Genomic DNA, 13,971 nt, shown 5'->3' on the forward strand with positions numbered 1-13,971 from the left:
TCTTTTCTTTTTTTTTTTCGATCTCAAGAAGGGCGGCAGCGTTTTTTCACTCTTGCCGCCCGCAAAACACGGGTTCCTTTCGCTCTTCTACTTGGCACGGAACCAAGTAGTGAGTGGGCTACGGCGAGCTTTGGCTAGCTAGCTTAGCTCTCACTCCGTGCGACGTCGTCAACCCCAAAAACTCGCGCGCAGCGAAGCGAGAGAAACCTATCATAGCGTCTTCGCGCTCCCTTGTAGAGCAGGCGCAAACGAGGAGGAGACCGAAAGACACATCTGACAGCACGCAGTGCTTGCGTGTGTGCGTCCTGCGCTATAACAAAGTCGAAGATGTCGTACGAATACGCCCAGCCACCCTGAACGACTATATATCGTGTTGCGTCATCGTAACCTTCCTCCAAATTCAGGAATCTCATTCATGAGGGGGAGGAGGGGGGAGGGTTCAACCGGGCACGTTTAATCCTCCCCGGTCCGCTGACGCAACGAATAAGCTCGTTTTCTCGACAACAATGCACGAATTCTCGTGGAATTGTGGGAACCAGACAGACCGCGAGGCAAAGCCTGCAAGGTGGCGAGGCAATGCAATTTGCGAGTGGTGCAGCAAAGCTTCAACTTGGGCTAGTTGGTACGACATACTAGTGTAGTTGCGCTGAGGCCTAAGGACAGACAGGACAGGACAAAGAGATAGCACACATGCTTGTCCTTAGTCCTTCGCGCCTTTCGCTCAGCGCAACTACACTAAGACGAGGATGCAGCAAACACGACGCAGTTCGAAGATGAGCCTAGTAGCGCAACTCGCTCCCACGGCGTTGCTGGCTAGCCCGCTGACGCAAGTACAACCCCGGAAGTCGAGCGCGAGAGGCAAAAAAAAAAAAACAATAATAATAAGAATTAGGAAGGCGGTATAGCCGGTAGCAACGCAAGCATACGGAAGCCTACCTGCCAGGTAACGCGGCGCAGGCGCCGAAGACGCCAACGCACTCAAGCGCGTTAACAGGCCACCCGCCGCGTGCGAACAACTTATACTAACTGATTGGTTAATCGGGAGACACGTTGTGTGGCACGGGAATGTGATACGTACACTGCGAAGGCAAGGACGGCCACCGAGATGGGTCGACGCGCTCGGAGGCTATGCACGAGGACTTCGGATTCGAGGAAAGAACTGGACAAGGATTGCGCTAACCCAACGAGCAGTCCATTTCGAAGCTATATGGTCACCTGATTCGAAATGAAGTTTAAAACACCGCCATTTAGCGCGAACAGAGTCCAGTACTTTCATAGTCCATGTTTGGTACACGGGGTTTGTCCTTGTCTGTCGACGGGCTACGTTTTGTCTCAATTAAGAAGACTCTTCCGACTGGCGGAAAGTGCTTGAATGCTACTGACTGCATACTACAGGCCGAACTGCGGATCACACGTTAAACCGCACGCACGACATTTGTCCAGCGAAAAAAAAAAAAAAAAAAAACTTGGAAAGATCACACATAACGCTCTGCCTCACGTTTCATTCCGCAAGTTCTCGTGCTGTTTCAAGCGTAAATATCGAAGGTCAACGAAATAGCACACTTCGCAGTTCTGTTCCGCGTGGCGCGTTTCTTGTCATATTCTGAGGACCGCGTCAGCAGAGAACAGCGTTACGGCAGTAACCAATGTTTTCGGAAATTTTTCCTCGAATGCACACAAGACCTTGGCGAGGTCTAGTACGCAATAAAACACGGCCCCGCCATCAGAAGGTCCCCCCCACCCCGCTTGGTCTGCTTTCCGCAAGACATACATGCGGCATCCGCCATATCGAAACACCGCCATTAGATCCGCCCGAGTGACCCGCCTGATAGGCCTTGCGCGCGCGGTCGGCGTATACGACACAAGCGCAATTTGATATGCCAGCCTCATCCGTGAACAAACGCTTCGGGGAACAGGCGCGGTAATCATTCATCGCCGCCGATGAAAGGTGTGACACGGCGTGACCAACGTTGTGTAATGCACTGCGCAATCAGTTGCAAACTCTAGCCCCTTTCGGTCACACTGTTTCCGCAAGGAGAGGCGACATAAATGTTCCAACCGGAATTACCCCTATACAAAGTCCCAAGCCTGGAGAACAGTGGGAGGCAAAAATGTCCAGTTCGGAGCTAGGAGAGCAGCTAGATCTTCTTTAGACTAGCGCTTAGACTGTTAGTCTTTAGACTAGCGCTTGGCACTGTTAGTCTCAAGACTAACAAGCGGACGGTCACAACCAGTGGAGCTCTGAACTGAAGGACTCCAACCACCACGCTACCTCAAACCCATCGTTGAATATGGGTGGGCGTACAAACGCGGGAATGCATAATACAAGCGAAAACACATTACAGACCCCGCACAGAACGACACAGGACAAGCGCTAGCCTGCAGCCATTAGTGTGTGTTCGCTAGTGTCATGGATTCAGTGTGTGTTCGCTAGTACCAACTAGCCCAGCTATATGCGTTAACGGACACAGGAAGAAGAGAACGAGGTTGTCTAGCTGTAGGGAAATGGAGCTGTTGTTCCGTCCGTTGCGCTATTTACGATGAAATTAATGTCGAAATACCAACTAGCCCAACACTGAAATCTTTCATGGGACTACTGCAAGCTAATACACACGAAAACGACCCGTACGGATGGAACACGGACGGCGCTTCGCGACCACGTTGAATTTGACGTCACGACACGCAACGCCGAGAAATCGTTCGCGTACGAAAAGCCCAACATGGCGGCGCCCACGAATCGCAGAATAATACCGTCTGTATAATATAGGTCGTCGTGTATACAGCTCCGACAAGAGATACACGTAGCAACCTTGAGCTGCCGATGGAACGAGCGACTCGAGCAACGTCGGCGAAGCCGTTGATGACGCAACGCAAGGTCCCTCGCCCGTGCACAACGCCGGTGCTGGAACGGATTTGCCCCTGAGAGGCGCGGATTACCATCGGACCAGTTCGACCGTCCTCCATCCACACCGAGGAGAGAGGCCACCGACAGACTGTCCAGTGGAAAAGGGGGCTGCTAGCGAACAGCTGAGCTGCATCAGAGCCAGCGCGGCGAAACTGCCCAGCGAGTTCCAAATGCAGCAGCGTTGAAAGTCAACCAAGGTAGTTTCAAAAGGCTCGGCCAGAACCCGGAGCGTCGTCCAAAGGTGGAAAATAGTTAGTGTTAGGTACCTTAGTTAGGGAAGGATTAAAGGGATACTAACTTTTTTTTTTTTTTTCAAAATTATGAGAAGCGTAGCACCTCCTTTCTGGACTGTGACACGGGAGTCGCATAGTGGGCGTGTTGGTAGATTGGAAGCGACAAGGCCGCAACGCGAACTTGGCACAAGGTCAAAAGAAGGTACTACGCTGCCGTATGTCTTCTTCGTGTCCTTGTGTCGAGTTCACGCTGCAACCAGTTGCTTCTAACTGGAGTACAATAATAATTGTTGGGGTTTTACGTCCCAATACCACGATATGGTTATGAGAGACGACGTAGTGAACGCCTCCAGAAATTTCGACCACCCAGGGTTCTTTAACGTGCACCTAAAGCTAGCACATGGGCCCCTGGCACTTTGCCTCCATAAAAATGCGGCCGGAATTCAATCCCGCGACCTTCTCCTAAAGTGTCCGCTGCTGGGTACTGGGAGGTGGGGCCAGTCAAGGTATGTACACCCGACAGCAAAAGTTTACGGGACGTAGGCTTCAGAACAAAAGGGAATTTCTGCTCTGTTATTCAATGATGCTTCTGATCTAGCGGGTAACAGTATAGGTGGCAACAACTACTACAGGCTACACCGTTTGATTGGAGGCTTTGTTCCCAGACAAAGCGGGAATATACGCTTTTCTGAAATTTCACGTCCCACAAACTTTTGCTGACGGGTGTACATGTATGTAGCTTTTTTCCCGCCTTCGCAACCACATCTCACGTGAAATTTTTTTTTTACTTTGTGTGGTAAATAAACAAAAACAAAACTTCAACCCCACCCGCCCCCATTCTGGAAAGAAATTTCTAGCTACGCCCCTGTAGTGTTTAGAGCATCCGGGCTTCGATACTAAAGGGCAGGGTTCAAATCCAGTTGTCGGAACATCTTTTCTTAATGGTGATACGCGCTGCGCTGACGTCAATCGCGGTTAGTGGGACGTTGAATCCTCCGGCAGCAGCTAAAAGGAATGCGATACTCGGGAAAAGAATAACAATAACAAAAAAAAAAGTCTGCGGAAACTCGCAGCTTGTTCGCCATGAAATGTTCGCCGATGAATTAAGTTAACCGAGCTGAACCGCCTTTGCGCTTGAGAAGAAGCATCGTCGCGACCCGGGAAAACCACCGGCGTAAGTTCACATCTAACAAAACAGCGGCGGTCAACACTGAAAGGCAGCCGCGAAATTGGTAACAAGAGACGAGCGGATGATTAAGAAAAAAAAAAGATTGCTGGAGTGGAAGTTATGCCTCTAAAGTTAAAGAAGTACTGACATGATTTTTTTTTTTTTGCGTCAAACGTTTTTAAAAACTAGTTTCGGTTTCTACCGTACCCTGACGTCACAACACGGTATAAGATTACCGTCACATGTTCGCGCAAGATGTGACGTTTCCACAGCCGCTCCGCTCCGTTGGTGACGCACAAACAGCCATTCTGAACTTTGGGGGGAACGCACAAGCGGTCATTTTGAATGTTCTGGTACCTGACGTCATCACAATTAGCCGTACAGATGCGTGAAGTCACCAGAATTGATACTGCAGCCTGACATCACGACAGCGTCGATGTCAGTGGGTGCACCATGCGAAAATCGACTTTAATGTCGAAATAAAATATCTTATCAGCGTTTACTGAGCTTCACACTTGCGCACAGCCGTCTCTGTATAGAGGAGACTTGTATGGCAGAGCAAACCCACCTTCCACAATTGGTGTCCGTACCCCTTTAAGCCAAGAATCCGCCATCTTACCAGTGGCCAGATAATACGTTAGCGTGTAGAAAAAAAAAAAAAACTGCGTTGTCCTAACACTCTCTACGAGTTTAATGCGGGTAATTTTCCCGGGAACATAGTACTCAACGTGTGCCTTTGTGTTACTGAACTTTATTCGATATCGAGCCATTAATATTCGTCTCGAAGGGTTACTTTCGTCGGGAACGACATCTTATTTTATAATTAACCTATCGATTACGTTTAACGGAGCGAAACCACTTTATAACGCTAAACGGGCACCACCCGAAAAGAGCACCGTTTCCGAGACGAACCGGAAACAAATCGAGGCTTCACCTTTGCCGATAGTGCGTTGCGGGAGCTCCTACTCCAGATCTTTTATCTTTTCTTTTAATCCTCCTTTAGACTAAAAAAAAAAAAAAACAGGTCGCGATATTATGCGCGAAAAGGTCGCAGAATTTCAACCTCGCATGACCGTGAACATACATTTTCTAGGAAGACCCGTCAGTCGCCGATCCTAGCTGTCACATGTTCTACTACAGCGAAGCTAGCAGAAAAATAACGAACTCTTTTTTTTTTTTTTTTAAAGAACAAATTCAAGATCCACTGCCCTATCGGGAAAATGGGGGCATGCAAGCGAAGCTTGGAGTCCGCGTTGCCTGACGCACTACTTATCTTTCCTTCTATGGCATCGCGCAATGCTTCCTCCTAACTGAAATTCCTTCCTCCGTGCCGGGAATTGGACCTTCACCTACGTGCTTAGCAGCGCGACACTTCTTTTGCTACAGGCAACAACGACGGTCATACGGCAACAACGACGGTCACAAATTCATACCCAGGCAACAATGAAATGTGGCAACGCGAAATGACAAGTCACCTCGATGAATGATCAGATCGCCGTATCAGAAACAGCTGATCGCCGACACGATCAAGACAGCATTCATTATTTGAAAACGGCGCGTGCAACTACACTTGTGACCGGTGTTCCTTCGAGGGCCGCATTTCAGTAAGCTCGCCGGCGCCGGGTTTTCTGGCGCACGACACCGCCACCGTAATCTGTGAGTTTATAATAAGCTTCATTTGAAAAAGGATCTCGTTTCTAAAGGTGAAATCTCACAACTGCGTGTTCAGCTCGCATGTACGCACCGTAAACCTTTACGGTATAGAAGAGGCGATTCCGTCCACTCTGCAGTCGCCAGCATGCAACAAACAATGCTGTTGAACACGCAGGAAAGACAAAAGGTAGCCGCATCACTAATGAACGCGATTAAAAGAATAAGACGGCGCCAGCACATTGTTTTAATACGAGAATTCGACAATGCGAAGGTACAGTAAGCGCTTTACGGCCGCTAAGTTTAGCAGAGAACTCGCGAGGGCTAAACATTTTGTTTCCTAGAAGTACAGCTCGCAAATCGCTGGACACATCGCGACGTCAAAACTTCGCGGAGTAATAATCGTGTGCGGCTACGGGGGGTCAGCGTCAATCAAGACAGAAAAGTGAATGTCACACGATTGGAAAAAAAAAAAAAAAACAAGAACGCCAGCCAACTGGATGGACATCGCTAGGGGCAGCTGGCCAAGTTTGTCACGGCGCATTTCTAAACGAAAGAAGAATATGGAGTTTCAGTGCCGGGGACCTCAAGCCGCTTGCGTACGCACGCTCTTGCGTTCCTTTGCACTCGTAGCCGCATCCAAGGAGAATGGAAAGGAACGCAAGGGCTTGGGTACGCAAGCCCTTGCGTTCCTTTGTACTGGAAGTACAAAGGAACGTGAGATCGTGCATACGCAAGCGGCTTGGGGTCCCCGGCACTCTCTTATAGGTTATCCCGAAAAAACAAATTCCAACGACGATAACGGCAGCAAAGTTCAGTTTTTCTGTTTCGGAGCCTTCACTTATTTTTACGGCTTCGAAAAACTCACTACGCCGCACCGCCTTGCATCTCCGTCTCCGAAAGGTAGCACGCGTTGAAACACCGGTTTATATTTCTTAGACCAGAGAAGCACTCGACCGCTTAACTTAACCCCGCGCTATTGTTAATGGCACGCGCTTTCACATCGACACCGAAAACAATGGAAGAGACGACGCGGGTTCGTATGCCCGTCGCGATCCGGGTCCCGCATTTCCGCGATCTCAAATTTAGACGAGAGCGCGTCACGCGGCAGCGGATGAGAGAAGGCGCGCGCTACGCTTACGCAGCAGCTGCAATATGCCCTACAATCGTCAGAAGACAAAAAAAAAACGTGAATATCAATAAGGCGAGCACCTTCGCGCGGCCGGCTTTCGCAACTGACGCATTACCGAGGAAACGGTATTTAAGTAAGTGAATAAAGAATTGAAAAGGATACGACGGCGGGGCTTGACGAAGAAATGATTGATAAAACAGCAGTAGTACTGGTAGTTGGCCTTGTTATAAGTACATTATTGTTGAAATTCACAGCGCTCAAACGGACAAGACCGAGCGGATGTAACACAACAAAGCCGCCAACTCTCAACTGGTGATTTATCGGAAGACACAAAGAATATAATAGATACACGCAAAAGGTTAAGACATACGCAGAGGAACTGGCTTATACGTATATATTCTTTGTGTCTTCCAATAAATGTAACTAGATGAGAGTCAGCGGCTGTGTTGCGTTTCATCCGCTAGGTCACATCCGCTTGAGCGCTGTAAATTTCAACAAAAATGATAAAACAGCGCAGAGTCACGAACCGCTCAATCCGTTCTTTTTTTTTTTTTTTTTAACGCGACGTCGCGATCTCGACAGTAGCATACCTGAAGACGGTCTAAATACGAAACTCAAGAAAGAGTGAGAGATTACTACGACTTCGAGTTCGACGGACGCGGAGCAGCCACCGGTATCCAACTTCATCGAGGCGAGCGCCCGCCCTGTCGCCTGACAGAGCCGCGGTTTCTGCTCGTGATCCTACGCTGCTGCTGCGAACACACACGACCGGGAGGTTGCCTGGCCTGCCCACCGCCGTACGTACGGGGGTATATACCGTCGCGCACAATGCAATTACGCCTCACGAACCCAGTTAACGGACGGGCCACGCAGCGCGAGCACGATAGAGATCGACCTTCTTTTGAGCCGCCGCTACCAGCCGGCACGACGTCGACGTAACACAACCGCCCGGCTGGCTCACTCGCCACGGCTGCATTACCAACGCGTACGCCCCGGTTGTTGCAAGCTAGCTTGGCTACGACGTCGACGACGGGATCCGGTCCGGAAAGACAAAGAACACCAAAACACAACAACAAGCTGCCGGCCTCAAAAAAATACACAGCACCAGCAACAAACAGCTGCCGCCGCAGGCAAGAGATCTGACTCGGCCTCGGGCTAGGCTTGCGACTTCTCGAGCAGACGATTTCACGCGACGCGATTGAAGATAAAAGTCTGCTCCGCATCTTTAAGCCCCAGATAGAAATGCTGGGACTTCACAATCAAATTCACGGGGGGGGTTTCTTCGAAATCTCGCTAGAAAACACGGCGCTGGCTTGACTCTCACGGAGGTGCTATTTTTCGAAGTAAGATCGATAATCGACACATTAAGACAATGCCGGAAAAAATCTCAGGGCTTAAATCTCCAAAACGCAAGTTTTCAAGTTCACGGAGCTACTCCGGCTTAACGCAGCAGTACCTGCCCGCAAAGGGTTGGGCCAAATGCCCGAACAAAGCTTGAAAACATGCTAATGTCTTAGCATGTTCAAGCAACACGCCGAAAGAATTGCTCTTCTTGAAATCACAACATGCCGCGGACAGCAGCAGTTCGAAATACAGTCAGCCTCAAATAGCCCAGCATCGTGCTGCGGAGTACTAAAAAAAGCGGCTTTCAAGCATTCGTACAGGAGCGTATCTTGTGCTGCGTCTTGAACCCCTTCCCAGGTAGGCTCACGCCACGCGGCTCGAGGAAAAAGGTAGATTTACGGGTGTTTACGAAGTAAACACCTGCGCCCACACCCAAGGCGGGGAACACAAAAAAATATCTCACGGACTATGTGTGACGCGCCGATGCAGGCAGTCACTCGTCTTCCTTGGTAGTCCGCCGTCTTTTCGGGAACTTTTTTTTTTTTTCGTGAGCGACGTACTATATACCTGTGTTACTTTTGAAACCAATTCTCACTTCACCGTTGGAAGGTTATACTCACGCCTATAAATCAGTCACGCGTTTTCTCACAACTGGCACGCCACAAATAGCGAATAACCACGGCCCTCTGCTTACGTTCTTTGTATCTGTCTGTATGTGCAAACCAACAGAACGCGAAAGCGCAGTTACTTGCGTTGCCGCGTGGAATCGCGATTTCTGCTGTCACCGGCATAAGCAAGACGAGCATTCAGCGCTGCGAGAATAGCCAAACCATTTGTAGCGCAGTACATTTTTGGAACGAAAAGAAGAACACGCTCGGAAAAAAAATACAGCTCGGCCAACCTGGAGCGACCGACCGCATTCGGCCCCTTTCTGCACGCCTGACCGCGTTATCCGTGTCGCGGCCTGAACTACCCCAACAGATCTGCCTGTTGGCCCCAATACGCACGCACGGCCTAACGCTTCTCCAGTCTACGACTAACGCGCACGGATATGGAAGCGCCGCTCTTACAAAAAGTTCGAAGCAGCGACCAGCACAAACCACGCACCTACTACAAGTACGCTGTGCGTAGCCCAACATTGAAGAAAGTAATAATATCTGAGGTTTTAAGTGCCCAAACCACGCTACGAGGTACGCCGTAGTGCAGGGCTCCGGAAATTTCGACGATCTGGTGTTCTTTAACGTGCACTCACATCGCACAACACACGGGCCTCATTTCACCAGCATCGAACGCGCGACCTACCGATCAGCAGCGGAGCACCGTAAACACTGTGCCACCGAGGCGGTCAACATCGAAGAAAGTACAAACCCGCCAAGTTCGCAACTGCAGTCGCAACAAAAATCAGAAGCTCGGCCTTACGTGCCTCGACGATCGCAGTCACAACGCTCGGGGGCAGCTTAAGCGGCAACTACGCAAAACGTCGCGCGGCCTAAGCTCGATCGCGTATTTACTGATATAGCTCGTTTTAAAAAGCGGGCCCCAGTACTATTCAAATCCAGGCTTGCTCCGAAAAGCTATCGCAAAACGTTTAAACGAACTCGGCGCGTTTTTCCCACCACGACTACGACGCGCACTCCGTACTCGCCGAGCGCACGGCAACTGCGCCGCAAACCCAGCTGCGTTTTCCGTCCCGTACGGAGCTCCTCGTTCCCGTCAAGCTAGCAACGCCGGTGCGCAGTTTTCGCGAACAGCCTCCCCGTCGTAACTTTTTTTCGCGCGTTACGAATACAGCGAAGGTCCACAATAGAGACGACGCTACTTTTGTTACGTTTCATCGTCATACCGTATGGTGAAGAAGCGCACTTTTGACGAGGACAAAGGGGCACAAGAAGGACACGACACTCGCTACTTCACCATACCAAAAGTGCGCTACTTCGCCACACGGTACGACGATCAATCACCAACTAGCCCAGCAGTCAACCCTATTGAACATCGTTTTATAACGTTTATTCGCCAAATTCGCGCCCAGAGTTTTCCTATTTCTCCCCGCGAGTCCAGCAAAATTTTTTCTCTCTAACGCTGTCTGAGAACAAAGAGATTGAAACAAGGGGGCTGAAGAAAAAGAAAGTGCTCGAATCCTGCCCGGATTCCAGGAAAGACGGGCGGGTCTCCCAAAAGCGCGGGAAGGACCAAGCACCACGCTAGAGTTGCCCTCCGAAGCGAGCGAGCAGGCGAGGCCTTGCCTGTACCGACGGGTAGGGGGGAACAAAAATGAGCGAGGAAGAAAGAAAGAACGCGAGGGGAGCGCGGTAAAGAAAAGCACAAAGAGAAGAAGGGCAGCCCCGTCGGGGGACCGTATACCAAAGTGCGCCGCACAGCCCGCGCATTTCCGACGCGCTGCTACCCCCCTCACCCCCCCCCCCCGTACTCTTCGCTGCATCGCGCGGGGCCTTGCTGAGGCACGGACGTGAGCAGCGTCTTCGCGGCTTTTTTGGCCTCGCGTCTTTTCGCGATTCAACAAAGAATGTGCAAGTTTGCCCAGAACATGTCCCTTGAACACGAATATCAAGCGGTAGCGCTACACACACGATATAAAACTAAACTGCTCAAGCAAATTCGTGTGCCGCCCAACAATAAAAGCTGCGGGCACGGTCGGCGGCAGGGATGCTCGCTACGAAAGAAGCGAAACGCTTTACGAAGCAATCGAACGCGCAACTCGCGACTAAACTAAGAAAAAACGCTAAAACACGGATTTACCAACAAAATCTGTTAAGTCCGACGCTAAGTTGAGCGTGCGATGGAACATTAGAGTGAGCTAAAATAAGTTTCACTGCTGGTTAAGGAAAAGACGCCAAAACGAAACGAAGTAGCCCACCAATGCGGCAGTGATCAAAGCATGCATGGAAACCACGCGCATTTTGGCAGCTAGCGATAACAATATAAACAAAACACGCCACAACAAAAACAACCCAGGTCCCTCGCGCAACGCAACCCGGTATCGTAACCCGGCGAGGAAAAAAAAAACTTGCTGTAAAAGCTGCGAAAGAGAGGCACAACAAAACGCGATCGCACGAGCGAAGGCGGCAAGTAACACACACAATCGCGCCGCACACCACAAGCGAAGGCGCAAACCTCGTGGCTCGTGCGGCAGCGCACTTCGAGCTGGCTCACGTCACGGCGATCAGCTCGAGGCCGATCACCGTGCACGAGTCACGTTCACTGCACGAGCCACGATAGACACAAAAAACACGCGCACACACGAGAGACACCGCGAGCGGCAACGGCAGTTCCACCGCCGGCTCCATGCGAGCGATCAGGCGAGCCCGCTCGCGCGGCAGCCAAAATTCGAGTACGTACCGTTTGAAGTGCTCCCGTATCCTTTCTTCTCGAATATTATCCGGTAAATTTCCGACCCAAAGGTGTCTAGTCTCTCTAACCATCTTGCATTGCTGGCCACATCAGGACATCATTGCGCTGGACTCGTACACACGGCCCCATCAAACATATATCATACACCGTGTGTTTTCTTCGCGGCCCACACTACACGCAGGCATTCTCCGCCGCGAAAGAGTGACGTCACCCGCTTCTCGCGGGCTCACGCGAGATGCGGCGAGAGCGTCCGCCCCTCGCGGAGACAGAGGAGGGAGAAGCAGGGAGGGAGGTCAAAATGGCCGCCTGCCTCCCCCCAGAACCGCGGTGGCTTTTGTTTTCTTTATTTTTCTGTTTTCCTTCGCCCGTTTCGAACACGCACAAGGCGCTGCTCGTTTTTCAGGGGGCATTTTTCGCGAAAGTTCCGTAACTCGCACATATCCCGTTTCGTCACACAATGCTCGCGAAAACGGGGCTTTTTAATTAACCGCGAATAAGTACTCGCCCAGAGAACTCGGGAGGAAATAGCATTGCCACGTCATTAGGCCTTAGCCTCGACCAGCTGCTATCCTTCGCGTCCTTCTCAATTGAAACAACAAAATGTGGTCGAATATTTTGCACAAACGCAAACCCAGGTCAACAAATAGGCCCAATGTAGTGTAAAAAACAGAACAGAAACGCCACAGAAAAGAATAAAAAAATAGGACACGCCACACCCTCATGCAGTGAGTCGCTTAATAGGCAGAAAGAATGCAACACAACAGAAAAGTGGAAAATACTCCCTGGTGATGGTCGAGACCACAGCTAAACCGTGGCATAACTCGATAAATCCCAGGGAGGTTGAGGTATCGCCGGCGAGTAATCCAAACTAAACGCAAAGCCACCCCCACGATGCGTCGATAATTCCGATCGTGGTGGGTTCTCTCGCTACGATAATCCACTTTTGGGCGCCGATGCGAAGGCCGCTGAACCGAGCGAAAAATAAGGGGAACGCAAAATATCTCCCGATACGAGTATAATCCAATTTCGGCATCCGTTTGCATTTCGAGATGCAAAGATGGCCGCCGAGGAATCGCCAGCAATCCCACCGGCCAACCATAATCCAAGAGGGCAGGCACACCGCTGGAACAAATAATCCATTGTGATCTCTTTTTTTAATGGTTACAAGCACATATAATCCGTCCAGCGGCGTCGGATGGTCTTGGTAAGGCACCGCGACTGTACGCACCGACGACCCGCGGTAATAAGAACCCAGCGAAGTTCCTTTAACCTTCTTGGAACACAAAGACTGTTGCTCGAACATCACCGTGGCAGAATTGGGTTATGCGCCTGCGCACTGCGCACCGCCACGTTGGGCAACAGAGGGCGGGACTGGAGCGACCGCGCCGCCTCGTGAGAGAACGCAAAAACGCAAACGGGACCTGTGGTGGCCAGGCGCCGCTCATCGCGCGCCAGAATTGGCCGCGCGTTTGTCGAGCTTGCAGTGGGACTCCCAAAACGCCAAATATTAACCTAACATAGGCAATATCATCTGTGACCAGCTTCTCTCGCTTTAGATGAGCGTCCTTAGATACCGTTCTGATAGATTTATCTAGTGTAAAGTGGTCACTAACGGCGGCCTTGCTGTATTTTCGTTTAGTTTCGTTTTTCGCTGCAAGTTGGCCAAAGTCCTCACGGCGTCGTACTAATATATGATGCTTTTTGGAAGACCTCATTTCGAGCTATAGGATGTCCTATGCTCCTAATTTTCCTATGGACATCCCAAAGAGATCAACATGTTTTATATCTCGATGAAGACGTCCAGTGGACTTTCGTCGGTGTCCTCGACGGCAAGGTGGCACCAGAAGGTGTCTTACAGTAACTCTATCTTCCTTATACCGCCACGTGGCTGGTGCTTTCTTTAAGTTTATTTCATAATTGAGGTTATTTCACAATGGATGTCCCAAGGACGTCACATATTCAAGGTTTTTCTTGGTCCACCATACGCTCAGAGTCGGCCTTCATAGAGGTCTGGTTAGTCTCATAGAACGCAGTCACTTATTCTGGCATTACAAAATTAAAATCTGAACCTGTATCCTCCCAAGCCCATGAATGCACCTTACTTTTCATATCTTCTGACAACACCAACCTTGAAAAGTTTAGTTGCTTTAAAAGGCCTTGCAGCTGTGCC

At 50.4% G+C, this 13,971-nt stretch overlaps 1 protein-coding gene across 1 annotated transcript in view; it reads right to left on the reverse strand.

Annotated features, from left to right (window-relative positions):
- LOC119389816 (msx2-interacting protein) overlaps positions 1-13,118 on the reverse strand; it is a 199,463-nt gene extending 186,345 nt beyond the window's left edge. Inside the window, exon 1 of the mRNA XM_037657210.2 lies at positions 11,790-13,118. Coding sequence (XP_037513138.1) covers positions 11,790-11,872 — 83 coding nt within the window. The 5' untranslated portion in view covers positions 11,873-13,118. The remainder of the gene's footprint in view (positions 1-11,789) is intronic.
- Between the last annotated feature and the right edge of the window lie 853 nt (positions 13,119-13,971).

Source organism: Rhipicephalus sanguineus, chromosome 4 (assembly GCF_013339695.2).
Source record: "Rhipicephalus sanguineus isolate Rsan-2018 chromosome 4, BIME_Rsan_1.4, whole genome shotgun sequence".
Taxonomy (NCBI): Eukaryota; Metazoa; Arthropoda; class Arachnida; order Ixodida; family Ixodidae; genus Rhipicephalus; species Rhipicephalus sanguineus.